Genomic DNA, 18,324 nt, shown 5'->3' on the forward strand with positions numbered 1-18,324 from the left:
ACTTGAAGATTGACTTGTGTTTGATTGTTATTGAATCTTGAATGAGTTTACTTATGTTTATATTGATGTTTATGATGTTTAACTTGAATATTAGCTGATGTCCAAAACTTATGTTAGGCTAAACTAGTTAGTTCTACCTAGGTTAGATGAATATTGTTAGGTTTTAATGAGTAGTTTGGATTGTTGATGATCATGACTTGAATTGTTAATGTAAAGTTTGGTTTAACATTGAATTAGGTTGTGTTTATTGGCTGTGTTTTGATTAGTTATACTTAATTACCTCTTGCTTTGATTGATTGAATCGGTTTTGGTTAATTTTAGCTTGTTTGAACTCTTTACTTTGTGTTTAGAGATTGTTTGCGGGAAGTACAACCGTAGGGTTTAGTTGGGTATGTTAATTAGTTAAAATCAGCGGGTAGGCACCTTCTTAGAGACCGAAAGGTTATAGGAAGTAGGGTCGTCTCATAGCTTTTACTTGTTAGGATTTGGATCGCGCGAGAGCGGGTTCGGTTCTTGTCGGTTTTAGGTTTGTGAGCGATTAGTTGACCTAGTTTAAGTTAAACTAAATGGTTCATCTATCCTTGGTTGCGTAGTATTCGTCTCCATTAGGGTAGTGTTTCGGTGAGTCCAAGAGGAGAGTCGACATTAGAACACTTTAACAACTCGTTTTCCCAGTTTGTTCTTAAAATCAATTAAGTGTAAGTTAGAGTTTGTTAGTGAGACCGAGAGGTGATCTAGCTTTCTTGAGTGAACCTTAGTTGTGTCATCCTTATGAACTAGTGTCGTGAGATTCTTCAGTCCATTAGCTTATTATACCTTCAATATGATTCTTACCTAGGTAGACGTTTTCTCCGTTGTTAAGTCTCATTCTCTAAGTTTTATCAAGTGTTTATTTAAGTTAAGTTTTTGTTAATTAAGTTAGTTAAAGTAAGTTAGATCAAATAGTTAATAATTAAAAATCATTAAAAAAAATATTATTCTTAGGTGAGTCTTGGTTAGGGTTGAGTACTAAAAACGTTTTCACGTGTCCTTGTGTTCGATACTCGGACTTCCTTAGTGCTATACTATTAGTGATCGGTACACTTGCAGGTTTTGTGTGGTTTCTTTAGGAGTCTTGTTTTATAAATTTAAAGCTTAGTTGTGAGTTATTTAGATAGAGCATCATTAGACACACATCAAAAACAAGTTAAACGAGTGGTACGTTTTTGGTCGGATATGAACCCGGTTTTGAGTCGGGTTTATGTCTAACATATTTGAAATGATAAGATGAAGTGACATGTTGGAAATGCTTTATTTGGTTTTATTAGTTTTGTAAAAGTTAGCTTCTTTTTTTTCATTAACATAAAACTTTTATAACCGAGCGTTAGACGAGCCGAAAAAGTGGTAGTGAAACACAACCATGACTATCGACATAAAGTGACAATATGGTGATGAACATAGGATGTGTTGTAAGGAAAATAATAACTTACCCGATGATGGAAAAAATAAATAAAAATAAGAACTTGAGTGTTTTGACTTTCTTGGTCAAACTTTCTCTTTAGCACAAATTGGGAAGCAATAACACAATTGAGAGAGAGAGAGACTTTGAGTGAGAAATGAGTTGTGGTGCAAGATTTTTAGAAGTAGAGGCTAGTATATATAGGCCAAAAATCGTTAAAAACAAGGTCAAAACGAACAAAATTGATGGCTAGTCAAGTGGCAAGTCTTAAGCAAGAGTTAATAATGAAATTAAATGGTTTGACCAATAATTGATGAAAGATAAAGATGCTATACATTTGAATATAGTCTAGGTGAATTAATGATTTTCAAAACCAAGTCAAAAAGCGAAACTCATGGGGGAAAGTAATGAAATTGGTCAAAATAAATAAATATAATTGAATGTCATCAAAAAAATATGAAATTAAATCATATTTAGTGAAAGAATAACAAATGAAATGCAATCAAAACATAAATGAACCAAATTGATCTTGACTCAAATTTAATGCTTGAGATAAACATCATGATAATCATAAGCAACATACTGATCATAAATATTTAACAAATTAACAGTCTTTAATAATAACTGAATGTCCGAAATACATCGAACATTTTAAACGGGTCGTGTTTCGGGTTTGAAAATTAACAAATGTTACAATACACAAAACTTAAAACCGTCTTATAGGCATGACATATAAAGTAGTTAAACGAGTCGAATTCATGTTTGATATTTGTGTTACGCACATCACTTCTAACTTGTGTACATTGCATAGCTTGGGTTGGAAACGGTTGAGTTGACAATTAGCTAATTTGAATCTTCGGCCTTGAGGATCCAGGTTTTTTTTGTGCATCTTTCATTTGACCAAAAATGTGTAGAGGCATAATTTGGAAGATAAGAAATGAGAGCTTTGTAAAGATTGTACGAATGTAAATGTGAATTTATTATGTAATGAAGGGTGTGTTTTTTATTTTATTTTTACGCAAAGCAGTCACAAGACGATTAACAACGGTCAATTTTTCCACACCCCGCCCTCAGTTCTATTACCCGAGAACATTAACCAGATCACTTGCAGGGATGCCACGCCCCACTATCAGTTCTACTACCCGAGAACAATACTCGGACTACTTGCCAGGTTGGCTAGTAGAATACCCAGTCCACCCATACCACATATTGGAACACTCATTTTCCTCAAAGCCCATTTTCTAAGTCATCCATTTTCTTTAACCGTCAACAAATATTTGAAGCACAAACAAGTTCAGGAAACACTTTTATTTCATAATTGCTTCCGGGTCATCACTCATCTCTAACCGCTCGATATCATCTTCATCATCCAAAAGTTCCATCGCCTGCAGTGTATCTTTTAAACGCTCAATTTCCATCTCAAGTTGATGTTTGGTGACTAGGTGTCTCACTTTCTTTAATGTTGCCTCCTTCTCTCTCTGTAGAACCGGTCAACATAAGTAGCAAATTAGAAAGTTTCAAGACTAGAGCCGGAAAAATGGGCAGGTCGGGTGATGGGTCAAAACTTCAAAACACGTTTTCATCAAATGCATAACCTTTTCAGCTTTACTCAAACGGGTGAAGTCTACCCAAAACACTTGTGTCCAAAAATTTTAGATTAATTTTTTGGGTTTTATTGTTGAAAAACATGAAAAACCAAAACTGAAAAAACCGAAATTTATTTAATTAGGTAGCCTCTTAACAGTTATTAAGATGCTACATCTTAATGGCTCATAACCTCTTAATGGTTAAGAGGCAGCCTTAAGTCTGAATTGTTAAGAGTTAACCATTAAGAGGTAGTCTCTTAATTATTCAGACTTAAGGTTACCTCTTAACCATTAAGATGTTATGAACCATTAAGAGGAAGCCTCTTAATAACTGTTAAGAGGCTACCAAACAATAACTTTTATCCAACCTGTTCCCCCGTATCCTTTAAAGATGTTTTTCATTTTAGATGTTTGATCCATTACAAATTAAGTACCTTTTTTTACCCAAATTGAACCTTTTATCCAGCATCACAAATTTTGTGCAGCCTCACTAACAAAGAGTGTTGTCCAAATTCTTAAATATGTCAACAAATATCTGCCATGTTAACTATGATTTGAAAATCAAGAACAATATTACAGCAATAAGCAAAATCTTTAAGCAGTACCTTCATCTTTGCTTCCAGCTCAACATTAATCTTTTTTATTTGCTCTTCAAGTGTGGAGTTGAGTGTTGACCGCTTTCCCTTTTAACCCCTCAACTTCCATCTCTAGTTTCTGTAAATCAAAAAGTATTAAGACTAGAAGGGGCAAAACATTATGACTCAAAATCAGATTAAATAAAATTTATTAGCTTTAACAAACAATTTGATAAAACCAATTTTAACCCAAGTCCGTTTTCATCTAGTACCTAACTTGCCAATACTGAATTATACTCATAGTTATCAAAAACGATTGCTTTAGGTGCCTAGACGCTAATTTCAGTCGAAGCGCCCAACAACTTGCCACACTTAACGTGCAATTATATGAGGTTAATCTGGTTTAATATATTTTTTTTTTATTTTTTTTCTTCCAATTTATCACTTAACCAATTGAAACCTACATACCTAAAAATCATCGGATTAACAAAAATAAGGTCAATCTATATCAACATAGTGATTGATAATTAACTCTATATTTCACAAAGCAAGAAGAAGGTTAGGGGGGAGTGGGTGATGGGAAAACCATCACGCGTGATGGTTGTTGAAACACCGCCGCCGCCCCGTGATGAGAGGGTTAGCGTGATGGTCATCACGCGTTTAGTGGGTTTGAGTGATGGAACTCTCTTTCTCTCTCTCTATATATATATATACCCCAAATACACTCCTCTCACTCACACAAAAACCTATATATATATACATATATATATATATATATGTATGTATCATGTATGTGTACCAAAACCTATCACACCACACCTCCCCACCAATTCTAAAATCCATCAAATGTGATAGATTTGAAGCTGGTGATGTGGCACACCACCATTGGTTGGTGTGTGAGGAAAATGGAACCACTAGAAAGTCGAGATTAGTAACTGTAAAGTTAAGCATGTTTATTTATTGATTTATTAAATGATGTGTAAGGTGATGTTAATAAAAAAAATGCAACTTTTAACTTTTGGCTTTCGTTTTACTATTTATTTCTTTATGAAAATTTTGGTTTCAGTATGAACATATTGGTTATTTTGGGATTTGAGATGTACTTTATATTGAGAGGATTATGGTATTGGAAAATATTAGTATATGATATAATGTGATATTTTCCATTACATAATATATTTAAATTCTTTTTGTTTAAGCGCGTCTTTCTTTTAAGGTCCAAGCTTTTCACGTCTTTCGTCTTCGCATTTGATATCTATGATTTTACTTATTTTATAATTTGGTTACTACTTTGTGCCACCAGAAGTTAAACACACATTTTAAAGATATCTTTTATTTCACGGGTTTGATTCTCATAAACAAAAAAGAAAAGTTATCATAATTGACCACTCATCAAGAAACGGGTTAAAATTAGGCTTGCAAACTAACCGAACAAACTTGAACACAAATTTCGTTTGTTCATTTATGTATTTGAACGTCCGTTTATTTTCATGTAGGTTCATTTTCAATTTCAATAAATGCATAAGTAGTTATATTTCTATATAAGCATAAACGGGGATCGTTTAAATAATATATATTTATTGTGTTCGTTTATGTTCGGTCAATTATATTTATGTTTGTTCAGTTATGTTCATCTTAAGTTTGCTTGTCTATGTTCATTTGTTTCTGTTTATGTTCATGTTGGTTTTGAACGAACGAGCATAAACAACCACGAGCAGCCCCGGTTCTTGGGCAGTGCAGTCCGGGCCTGTAAGGCCCCATTACCGGTAACCCTACTTTCGTGTTGGATTTACTCATAAACACAGTTCTAAATATCAGAGTTAATTAAAACATTTACGCGGAATATAAAACTTTCATAAAACATTACAATATTTCATAACTTGTCTCAAAACGTCCTTTGTCTTTCACATTAAAACATTAAAATTAAAACATCGTAAGTCTTCAGATGCCAGGCTCTTATTCTTCTGCCATGTGTCCCCACTCAAGCCAGCTGTCTCATCCTACTCACCTGCGTGCATACTAAAAGTCAGCTACGCTGAGTGAGTTCTAGTTAATCACATAATCATACCATACATTCTTTACATTTCATACTTAACCTCCTAACTTTCTTTCATACACACTTAAGTGCTTTTACTTTTATTTTTACCTTCATACTTTCTTTACATACATAATCATACGTTTTAAAGAGCCTTTCGCCCTATAACCTCACAGATATTATAAGGGTCTGGTCCCTAGTTTTCGAATATTAGAAGGGTTCGATTCCCTAACATCACAGATATTATAAGGGTCTGGTCCCTACCATCACAGATATTATAAGGGTCTGGTCCCTAGTTTCGAATATTAGAAGGGTTCGATTCCCTAACATCACAGATATTATAAGGGTCTGGTCCCTAACATCACAGATATTATAAGGGTCTGGTCCCTAGTTTCGAATATTAGAAGGGTTCGATTCCCTAACATCACAGATATTATAAGGGTCTGGTCCCTAACATCACAGATATTATAAGGATCTGGTCCCTAGTTTTCGAATATTAGTAGGGTTCGATTCCCTCTTCGTTACCATACATTATACCCCGAGTAATTTTAGGGCTCGGTACCCTTTTCGTAACCATACAACCATACATCATACCTCGAGTATTATTAGGGCTCGGTACCCTTTTCGTAACCATACAACCATACATCATACCTCGAGTATTATTAGGGCTCGGTACCCTTTTCGTAACCATACAACCATACATCATTATTTCCTTCTTTTATTATCTCTATCACGTTCATACGCATAAGCATTCATATTATACTTACCTTATACATAGTATTACAACCTGACAGTACGTGCAATATCCGAAGATCGTTCACGTACCATCAAGCAATCATTCTTACAAAACACATATATCACATAGGGCATACACTTATCACTTAGGATAAATGTATTAACAACACATCAAGTATGCACACAGCCCCGAAAACATAACAAGGAATGGGGCTAGAAACTCACCTGAACACGGTTACGTTCACCGTTAATCGTAATTCCTTTCTTCAGTTGTGCACGGCTGACTGTATAACAAGTATACGTATCAATTAACTATCACTTTTCATAATGTATGTCTATCTTTATATGACCCACAACGAACGGGGGTCCGGGGGCAGCGCCCCTGGCAGCGGGGTCTAGGGGCGGCAGCCCCTAGCAGGGTCCAAGGGGCAGAGCCCCTGGCTGGGGTCGAGCTGCCAGGTCAGCTTGGAAAAATTTTATTTCCATTAACTGTCTTAACACATTTCTCATTAGATTTTTAATTTATTTTCTAATCGAACTTGACTTTAGGCGAAGTTAACCTTAGGCGAACTTAGCTTTAGGCGAAGTTACCAGCTAGGCGAACTTAGCTTTACAGCGAAGTTGCCATCAGGCGAACTTGGCTTCAGGCGAAGTTGTCATCAGGCGAACTTGGCCTCAGGCGAACTTGGCCTCAGGCGAAGTTACCAGTTAGGCGAACTTAACTTTACAGCGAAGTTGCCATCAGGCGAACTTAGCTTGCAGGCGAAGTTCATCGCTTTGAAGGCGAAGTTGCCCAGATGAAGGCGAAGTTGCCCAGACAGCCGCTGTTTTAGTTTCTGATCGGCATTTCGAGCGATTTTAACACCCTTGCTATGGTTCAATATCACCCACTACGCTACCCGACCATTTTTGGTCGTTTATACACTAAAAAGCTTGGATCTTTAAACTTCAAAGATCAAGAATCATACCTTTTTGGGCTTGTTTGGATCTCGTTTACTTGCTTATCACCACTAATCGCTCTCTCTCTCACTCGGGTCTGCCGGATCTGCCCGGATCTGCCTTCGGTCCGGCGGCGAAGTTAGTGTGGTATGTGTGTGTTTTTGGAGTGTTAGGGAGTTTGGTGAAAAATGAAGATATTTTGGGATTTTGGGGGTATTTATATCCGTGAAATCCCATTCTCATTTAACCCCTCTCAATTAATCCAAGTCCAAGACCCGCTCCCTACCCGATATTAATTAATTACGCGAAATCACTAAACATAACTTCCTTTATTCATCATTAAAATTTTTAGGATGTTATAGGGCCACTGCCAAATGTTTAAAGGGCCCAAAGAATTTTTTGTAGCTTTTATACAATATTTAAGGCCCAAGTCCAATTTAATTAAACAAAGAAGATGGCCTAGGTGTAGAGAGAGAAATTGGACCACAAGCATTAAATTATAAAAATTAACTCAAATCAAACTTAGTGGCTTACTAATTATCATATCTCCATAACATATCTGCATAACACGTCTTCAGTATAATTAATCTAAATATTTTTTTATTTTTTTCCTTTTTCATTTAACCTTTGTCTAGAGGCATTATTGAAAAAAACTCTGATGAAATTTTCAAAACCCCGAGCAACCTTGTACGTGATTTTTCTAAAATTGTTTTTGAATAAACTTGACAATGGTTTTTAAAGCCAAATCAAATGTAATATTGGTTTCATAACATCAATAACTGAAACTTTAATTATTTTTGTTATTCCCGTTTTCAAATTCAAATACCTCTTCAGCGCCCAAAAACGTAAAAAGAAGTAGCTAGAGGGGGAAAAACAAAGGCTGACAAAGGACCGTGTATACATAATTTTTTTTTTCAAAACTACCTCAAAGCACTCGTATTGTGGTTTTTGATATATAATGAGTTTATATTATAAGGATGAGGCCCAAATTTTGTCTCGCACGAGGCCTAATTTTTTTTCTCATTCTCGGGGACAACCTTAACCTGCATGCGCATTTTCTTAATGAACACACATGAACACAAAAATTTGTTTGATTATATGTCCGTGTTGGGATGATAATAATAAATGAACAAACACGAACACACCTCCATTCGTGTTTGTTGGGGTATATAGGTATACATTGCTATAACTGGAGTTCAGTAGGCTTACATTTGGCTCTTCCACCAGTTTTAAGGTATCACCATAAGCTTTTTTTCTGCTCTATAGAAGCCTCAATGTCTTAAACCGACAGTGTTTGAATTTTACCAACTGCCCGGACGCGTACTAGTTTAGATCAAAATTAATTTTGTTAATACGTGACAACTTAATTACTACATGATTAAGCAAAACAATCGTTTTGATCACTCACTCATAACAAGTTAACATCTCAATTGGGCAAAAGCTTCAATAACACAAAACACATCGTTTAATCGTCACAAAACCAATCAATCACTTCTCTTCAATTTCATCCAATTCAATCCAATCAGATCCAAATTCAACAGCTAAATCATCCAATCGCAAACCTAATTCAATTCCATTACACATCCATCCAATTCAATGCAGTTCTAGATTCATCCACCGGTCAGTCTCATCCTCCAACTATTATATACGCTCTTTAATAGTAATAATAATATTATTATTATTATTATGAACTCGTCATCATCCAATTCCAACGACCCCAACCCGATTCTAGGGTTTAGTTCACCGCCTTCATCGGCTTACCGCAACCCGGTGGGTCCCACCGGTTCAAATGTGTTACGGCCACGCCTTATGAAGATGAGAAGACAGACTTCTCATAACCCTAGGTCTAGTTATGTGTCCGATAGCCGACGTGGCGAGGAGGTTGACTCCGGTCTAGGGTTTAATCCGTTTCGGAATAGTTCGGAATCGGTTTTGGGGAGTTTGAGTTTTGATAATCGGACGAAGAAGTCGTTTTCGTTCGGGGCGGGTAGTGGTAATGGTAAGGATGTTAGTAATTCAGCTTTCGGAGGTGTTGATGATTTTGTGAAGTTGAAAATTGATAGTGATGTAAGTCGTGCCAATGCTGCGTTTCGGTTTAACGCGTTTGGAAATGAGAAAAATGTCAGTTTTAGTCAAGATATGGTTGATCAGCTACCGAAGGAAGTTGATAAACTGAACATTGGAGATAACGATAAGTCTGGTAATATTGGAAGTATGAAGAGTACGCAAAATGTGAATCCGTTTACGAACGCGTTTGGTGGCAATTTGGGTGCGGAGTTACAACGTGAAATGGACAAGTTGAATATTGGGAATCAGGAAAATGTTGGACCGGATGGGAATAGTTTGAAAGGTTTTGTATTTGGGGAGCAGAAGTTAAGTGGTGATAAAGGTGATAATTTGAAAAGCTTTGTGTTTGGATCGAACGGTAAGGCGGATTTAATATCGGATAAGATGCAGGGGTTGAAAGTAAGTGGAGATGGAGAAGGGTTTGTGTTTGGTCAAAATGTTGAATCGAAGGTGTACGAAGCCACAGCGTCTACTAATTTCCAACGTCCGCGAAGAATGTTAATTTTTACTTTTTCTAGTAAATTGGATAATGTTGAGTTTAAAACACCTGATACGAGGGGCGGACTGTTTTCTAGTGCAAAAAGCGTAGTCGATTCTAGGTTAAAGAAAAAGAAAGGAAAAGTTAGAAAGACCGTGATCGGTCATCCGCAGCCTAAGCAAGATTTTGTGATTAGTCAACAGCAGCCTAAACAAGATTTTGTGTTTGGTCAAAGTTCAGCTCAGGTTTCCGACAGTTTTGAAGCTTACTCACCAATGGATGTATCACCATATCAAGAAACATTAGCTGATAATTACTCGAGAGGAACTTCTGTGGCATCTGATGATGCTACTTCCCAAGTAAATGATCAAAATAGTGTGTCGAGTGAATCACATAATGTTACTTCAAATATGACAACGGATGAAGATTTGATTAATGCTACACAACGGTTAGATGTTAATGACAGTGATGTAAAATGTGAAGTTTCCGAGGCTGAAACCTTTAAATCTGCAATGGAGAACTTGGAGTTTAGTAGTGATACCTTTGATACAGCATTGGATTCTGAATTGAGCTCCACTGCTACTTCTGTGAATCGAGAAAAATCAGGCAGTCGGTTATTTGAGTTCGGATCAAATTTAGAAAATATAAGCAGGGAGAATTTCACTTTTGCTGCTTCTACATCTGGTCAAAGTCAAATGTCACCCGAGACACGTAAGAGTAAAAAGAAACATAGGTTGAAAATGGGTCAAGATTCTTACAGTCCAACATCAGATACAAAAAACACTTATGCATCATCTTCTTCTTCTTCGATTATGTCTCCTGCCAATACCAATAAAGTTGATATGTCTACGTTATCAAGCAAGAATAAGGATACTTTTATACCGGTAAATGATCAAGATTCAAAGCATGAAACAGTAGCAACTGCGTCAGTCAGCATTGCGGCAGAGGAAGTCTGTGAGAAATGGCGATTGAGGTGTTAAATTATTTCCTTTTTTTTGTTGATAGAACTTAATTTGTGTTATTTGTTAACTAGAGGTGGCAAATTCTACCCGTTTAATAGTAAATGGGCTATGCTTTATTTTAAATGGGTCAAAAGTTGTCCAAAGTGTAGTTTCATTTCCAACTTTGATCAGATGCCAATTTTGGATAATACACTTTTTATGCAAAGAAGGCTCAAAACTTTTTTTCTTTACTTTCAAATAAAAAAAGGCTTAAACTGCTGAAAACTCGATTTAGTGTAATCTGAATTACCTGGCCTAAATGATTATGTTATGGTTGACATATTGGTAACTTAGATCATGCTGACTTTTTCTTAACGTTGAAGTGGCACCTAAAAATGGTTAACTTATAAGTCACAGATTACCTTAATTGGGGTAGCTCAGTTTCTTTGCATCAACAAAAAGGCTCAATCTTTTTGTTGATGCAAAGAAACTGAGCTACCCAAAATTCAAAGATTGAGCCTTTTTGTTGATGCAAAGAAACTGAGCTATTAAAGATTGAGCCTTTTAAAGATTGACCTTCCCATTTTTTGCATCTACAATTAACGATCTTTATGTTTCTGAATTTTGTTAGGGGAAACCAAGCTTATCGTAATGGGGATCTTGCTAAAGCAGAGGATTATTACACACAGGGGTTAAATTCGGTTTCTCAAACTGAGAAATCTAAAGGTTGTCTTAGGGCTTTAATGCTATGCTATAGCAACCGCGCAGCAACTAGGATTTCTCTTGGAAGGATGAAAGATGCTTTAAAAGACTGTCTGATGGCTGCAGCAATAGATCCTAATTTTCTCAAGGTTCAAGTTCGTGCAGCACAGTAAGTATCACTTTTATTATTTACTACATTTTTAGAAGTTTAACTGATTTAGTCATTTGGTTGGATCTTTATGTGTAATGCTGATTAAGTAATTAACTTTTTATATCTGATCTTTTTTTGTATATTTATTAATAATCTTTTATATATTCAGTTGTTACCTTGCTATTGGAGAAGTTGAAAATGCAACCGTTCAGTATGTGAAATGCTTGCAGTCAGGGAGTGATGTCTGTGTGGACAGAAAATTGTTAGTAGATGCTTCTGAGGGTTTAGAGAAGGCACAGGTATTTCAATTTTTTTTAATCTTTATATTGTATTTACTGTTTATAATTAATAATTTCATTTTTTATATTAATTTTGGCTTTTCAGAAAGTGACACAATGCCTTAAGCAATACACCGAGCTTCCACGAAGAACACCAGAAGATTTAGAATGTGCTTTGAAAGTTCTTGATGAAGCTTTACAAATAAGCAGTTATTCTGAGCAATTGCTTCAGATGAAAGCAGATACCCTACTCATGGTTTGTATTACAGCTAATAAAATTGTTCAATTTCATTTGACCCATAAAAATGTCTTTGTACTGGCTAATATCTAATTTGACTCTTATGAATTTCGTTAATTATTGTTGATAACTCAGGTCTAATTTTGATAATAATGTCTGGTTTTGCAGTTACAGCGATATGAACAAATTATTCAGATGTGTGAGCAGACTCTGAGTTCTGCTGAGTCAGACTCATGGAGAACAAACATGATTGTTAAATCCTACTTTTATTTAGGAAAGCTCGAGGAAGCTCATGCATTTATTAAAAAACAAGAGAATTCTGGGCAAATAACCGAAAGGTATTAATTAAAAAATAAACTTCTTGCTAGAAAAAAGGGAACATGCTAAATGGGCTTGGCCGGTCTAACGGGCCTGGCAGGGTCAAACAGGTTGAAAGTCACTTGAAATGTAATTTTAAATGCATACAACTTTTTAAGCCTCTTTATTCAAAGATTCAGATTATTATCATTGTAATAATTTTGTTTTGGTTTTAAATGCATTAGCTATATATTAAAATATGGTCAAAAAGTTGTTTTTCTGGTCGATCCAACCTGACCTGACCTGTTTTACTCAACCCGCCTGGCATCACCATCCATCTTGCCACCTCATCATTCGTAAAACTCATCCCCCCCCCCTCTCCCTTCTTTTTTTATTTTGGTGGACAATATGAAATTAAACATATTTGTTTTGTTAATTTCCAGGTTGGAAAGCATGAGTTTGGAGTCAATGATACCTTTAGCTGACACAATAAGTGAGCTTTTATCTCGCAAGGTACATAAATAGTTACATTTTCGTTTTACATTTTTTGTATTCTAACAAAATTCTTGTGATATCAAGTTATTGAAATGACTAGTTTACCCCGGAGATTTGGTATAATATAATCCAATTATCCTTTTTATAGGCAGCAGGAAATGAAGCATACAAGTCCGGAAAGTATACTGAAGCAGTTGAAAATTACACTTCTGCCCTTTCATGCAGTGTTGAATCGCGACCTTTCGCAGCCGTATGTTTTTGCAACCGAGCTGCAGCATACCGGGCTTTGGGCCAAATTTCAGATGCTATTGCAGATTGCAGCTTAGCTATAGCTCTTGATCCAACCTATCTCAAGGTTTGCTAGCTTTGCACGACTTTTTACAGTGCTCGTTATAGTTTTTAATATTAAACAACAAAGCAAGGGTATTATTGACATTTGAAAAATACTATACTTTAATTTCAGGCTATCACTAGACGAGCTAGTTTATATGAGATGATTAGAGATTATGGACAAGCTGCTAAAGATCTAAGAACCTTGGTGTCCTTGCTGACATCGCAAACAGATAAGTCGAATGAGTTAAGACAAACTCAGAACCGGCTTTATAACATTGAAGAAGAATCTAAAAAGGAAACTCCATTAAATATGTATCTCATACTGTAAGTTCTTTTAGTCATATAGTGAACATTTTGGTTGAAAGAGCAAAATCCCATTTTTGTATCAAGTGATGATGTGCGATTTTGAAACTTTACAGGGGAGTTGAACCAACCGCTTCTGCATCAGAAGTCAAGAAAGCGTATCGGAAAGCTGCACTTAAACATCATCCTGATAAGGTTGTTGTCTTGTTGAAACGGGTCGGGTTCGGGCCAAAATGGGTACTTTTGAACATATTGGAATGGGTTGGGTCGGGCTGACACGAAATCTTTGTAAAAAAATGAAATTTTGAAAATTTAAAGTGTCAAATATTATTACTAAGTTTTTATCATCATAATAGTTTATAATTAAATATTCAATCAATCAATCAATCAATCATGCCCAGTAAAATCCCACTGACAGCAAAGCTATAAGTAGGGTCTGGGGAGGGTGGGATGTAGGCACACCGTACCTCCATCCAAAGGAATGAAGAGGTGGCTTCCAGAGAGACCCTCGGCTCTAAGTACATGTGTATGAAGCAAAATAAAGGAAATCAAAGTTTAACAGTTATATACAAACTACTACTAATTATAATAATATTAATAATAAGATCACAGTTTAACAACTATATAAAAGCTAATAATAATTATAATAATAATAATATATGTAAGGGAAATACCATTATGGTATGCGACCTAAATAAGTTAAGTCTAAGCCCTAAGGTATTCAATTCTCTCTAAAAATCCTTAACTTTAATTCTACTTCTCCACGAATTCCTATCCTCAACCATGTCCTCGGAGAGGTTTAGGTCTATCAAATCATGCCTAATCCTCTCATCCCAAGTCAATTTCGATCGTCCTCTACCCCTCCTCCCCTCTATAGTAATGTTTTCTACGGATCTAACAGGATTCGTCGTCTGTCTTCTCTTTACATGTCCAAACCATCTCAATCTCCACTCTCTTATCTTGTCTGCTATGTTCGCCACCCCTAATCTCTCGCGAAACACAACGTTTCTTATTCGGTCTAGCCTTGTGTGCCCACACATCCAACGTAGCATTCTCATTTCTGCTACCTCCATCTTCCGCACTTGTGCCTTCTTGATGGCCCAACACTCTGTTCCATATAGCATTGCAGGTCTAACTGCCACCCTATAGAATTTTCCCTTTAGTTTAGTCGGGAAACTCTTGTCGCACAATATACCTGTGGCTGCTTTCCATCTACACCATCCTACCTGAACTCGGTGGGTCACATCACTGTCTAATTCCCCATCGCTCTGTACAAATGATCCTAAATACTTGAACTTCGTTACCTGCGGGACCACCTGCCCTTCAATTGTGATCTGTGCGTCTTCATTGTCGTTTATCCCACCAAAATCACAGTGGAGGTACTCCGTCTTAGATCGGTTAATCTTTAAACCTTTTGTCTCTAAGGTTGTTCGCCACTCCTCAAGCCTCATGTTTAGATCTTGTTTTTTTTCAGCAAGTAACACAATATCGTCTGCGAACATCATGCACCACGGGAGAGTCCCCTGAATCGACATTGACAACTCATCCAAGACTACTGCAAAAAGAAACGGGCTCAACGCTGACCCCTGGTGAAGACCTACCTCTACAGGAAAGAAATCAGTATCCCCCACTGGCGCACGGACACTTATTTCACTCCTGGTATACATATCCATAATTATCTCTATGTATTTCCGGGGCACTCTTCTACCCTCCAAGCACTCCCAGAGCACCTGTCGTGGCACACTGTCGTAGGCCTTTTCTAGGTCAATAAACACCATATGTAGATCACGCTTCTTCTTCCTATACGTTTCCATTAATCTTCATAGAAGGTGTATTGCCTCTGTGGTGGAACGCCCCGGGATGAAGCCAAATTGGTTGACCGTAACCTGAGTTTCTCGTCTAAGTCTACCCTCAATCACTCTTTCCCATAGCTTCATAGTATGACTTAGTAGTTTGATTCCTCGGTAGTTACCACAACATTGGGCGTCTCCTTTGTTCTTATAGATAGGGACTACAACGCTGATCCTCCACTGGTCTGGCATCTTACCTGATTTGAGAATACTATTGAACAGAGTAGTTAACCACATGACTCCTTCCTCCCCCAGACACTTCCACACCTCGATGGGTATGTTGTCTGGGCCAACCGCCTTAGACCTTCCCATCCTCCTAAGTGCATCCTTCACCTCTTCTCGTGTGATCCGTCGGCAGTAGCAGTTATTCGATTGTTGTCGTTGAAAGTTTGTGTTGTCATGTTCTTCTTGGAACCTTCAATATATTTGGCCCGATTTCTTATAAATAAAAAGATATAGGACATTTTATGCATAAAATATTAAATCTTATAAATAAAAAGATATAGGACATTTTATGCATAAAATACACTTTTGGAACCTTCAATATATTTGGCCCGATTTCTTTTATGCTATGCTTTCAATATAGCCAGGTTTTAGTATGTACTCAGTGTGGTGAATTTATTACAAACCTTATGTTATTTCAATAATCAATATTAATGTAAGTTATTTAATAATATGATATAGGACGTTTTATGCATAAAAATACACTATTGGGTGACATTAAAACCGTTTGACTTGGTTATTTTTAAGCATTTAGCGTATTACTTGTTTTATCTATTAGAGAGAAAGCATAACCGAATTGACCCGTTGATAAGTAAATGGGTCGAAACTCACCTGGAACTTAAAATGTTTTTTTTTTTTGGCTGATGTAGGCGGCTTTATTGGTGAGTAGAAGTGATAATGGAGATGATGGATTGTGGAAAGAAATATCAGAAAATGTACGCAGAGATGCTGATCGGCTTTTCAAAATGATTGGAGAAGCCTATGCTGTACTTTCAAACGCTTCCAAGGTGATTTCATAAATCCACATTTTAAAATAAGATCAATAGAATGTTTAAGTTGAATAAGGAAATTAACAAAAATTTTATTTGGCTTTTGTTTCGAACTCGCTTCTCTCCAAACTCAAGAACACTATCAAGTATTATCTAAAGGGGCCAAAGTGATTGGGTTGGGTAACAGGTCAAAACCTCTAATTATTGTATGGATTGAAATGGATCTGTTCGTGTTTTGGTTTTGACTCATTTTTTTTACCCTTCTAAAAACGTTTGATTATAAACCGTGTCAAATATAATTGCCCATTGAATACTGTTTAGGGCTACTAAAAGGGCCGTGTTTGTGGGCTGATGGGCCAAACCTGACACAAATCCGAAATTCGTGTTTCACACATGAACCCTGAATATGGCACGCCGCACGTGTATTCGTCAACCGACGAACACGACCTGTTTAACCCGTAAAAAGTTTTATACAATTATCTTGAACATATTAATACTTTAAAATTATAAAGTTATGTATTGTTTTATTTTTGAAGCAATTATGTTTAAACATTAATTTGTTTTCAAAGTTTTAAAATTTGGCATAAAAATTGCCCATATAATTCAAGCTATTATTATACTTGACGCACTTTTAAAAACCGAAAAATAAACAAATGGGTTAAACGGATCAACCTGCAAAAGCGTTAGGTTGGCACCTATACTACCCCTTTAGTGAAAGGTGCTAGTGCGTTTGACCCAAACCACCGCTTAGTCTAAACCCAAATTCACAAGTTTCGTGCTGCGTCAAAAATTCACACCCGTAAATATTACTGTTTCTTTAATAAATCAAATTTGACTTCTTTCGACTCGTTTGACTGTTCGCTTTATAGATAACTTATATTACCTGCTGACCTTAAGAGATATAAACAGTTACCAAATCGACCCATTCATAATTTAACATTTATTTTTCAGCGGTCACAATATGACATGGATGAAGAAATGAGAAATGAAATCAACAAATTTACAAGGGCTGCAGAAGCCCAAAGCCCGATATATGAGAGGAGTGGAAGCAGATGGTTCCAAGAGACTTGGAGACCGTCCGTTTATTCTCAATCCAAGGGTCAAGAACGATGGCAATATCCAAGGCATTCTTGATGTATTATCTTATCTATCTAGATGCAGCTTGTCATCAAAGAGTTCAAAAAGTTGCATGAGAGCATGGAAACATGTGATGATCAAGCAATTTAGTGTACAAATCTGACATTTGTGGATGGAAATCAGGTTTCGTAATCACACGAGCGCCTCGGAAATGGTACAATCTTAAAAGCAGTGTGTACAGACGATGACGCATGTTTTATTTCTTTTATTAATTTTTTTTCTTGTATAGTGATTGTTTTATTTAACGCAAACAGATGTATGAATGGACAATGGAGACTGGAGTGGAGAAATTGTTTTGTTTTAATTTTATTATAGAGGGTGAATTGCTTGTCATAAATCATAATATATCATTAACATTTTATTTACTTTTAGTAAATTAACTTGTGATATTAGTATGGTAATGTTATGATATTATTAGTATGATTAATGATATGTTAGTGTCTTTTAGGGTAAGGAACAAGCATGTTGCAGGTTGATAAATAGTAGGTGTCAAACCAGTAATTTGTAAAAGAAAAATAAATTAAAATCGTAATATTAACTTATCACATATATAATTTATTATATATTTTATCATCAAAAGTTTGAGAGTTCAAATTTTGGTAAAGATTTGATAACGTTTGGACAAAAATGATGTACTCGTTTGTTTGTATTTGGAGATGAAGAGCGACATTGTATAGGGTTAGGCCGTGTATTTTGTTTTTGCGTCACATACACGGGATGAGAATAACATTTGAAATTGATTATATTTTATAAT

At 36.0% G+C, this 18,324-nt stretch overlaps 2 protein-coding genes across 3 annotated transcripts in view; one reads left to right on the plus strand and one right to left on the minus strand.

The window, feature by feature from the left end:
• Window positions 1-18,324, minus strand: part of LOC143623015 (uncharacterized) — a 165,490-nt gene that overhangs the window by 66,900 nt on the left and 80,266 nt on the right. The window lies entirely within an intron of this gene.
• LOC143623009 (uncharacterized) lies at window positions 8,726-17,925 on the plus strand. Of its 2 annotated transcripts, none has more exons than XM_077094014.1 (11): window positions 8,726-10,826; window positions 11,426-11,665; window positions 11,817-11,946; window positions 12,032-12,181; window positions 12,332-12,501; window positions 12,904-12,973; window positions 13,104-13,310; window positions 13,419-13,612; window positions 13,708-13,797; window positions 16,331-16,451; window positions 17,385-17,925. In XM_077094014.1, exons 1-11 carry the CDS (start codon window positions 8,995-8,997, stop codon window positions 17,565-17,567), a joined length of 3,387 nt encoding a protein of 1,128 aa, XP_076950129.1. In that variant the 5' UTR covers window positions 8,726-8,994; the 3' UTR covers window positions 17,568-17,925. The 2 variants fall into 2 exon arrangements, with proteins under 2 accessions (XP_076950129.1, XP_076950128.1); XM_077094013.1 differs by having other exon boundaries at window positions 13,708-13,786; window positions 16,314-16,451.

Source organism: Bidens hawaiensis, unplaced genomic scaffold, assembly GCF_021521415.1.
Source record: "Bidens hawaiensis isolate Kalapana, Puna unplaced genomic scaffold, B.hawaiensis_p1.1 tig00003244_1, whole genome shotgun sequence".
In the NCBI taxonomy this organism is placed as follows: Eukaryota; Viridiplantae; Streptophyta; class Magnoliopsida; order Asterales; family Asteraceae; genus Bidens; species Bidens hawaiensis.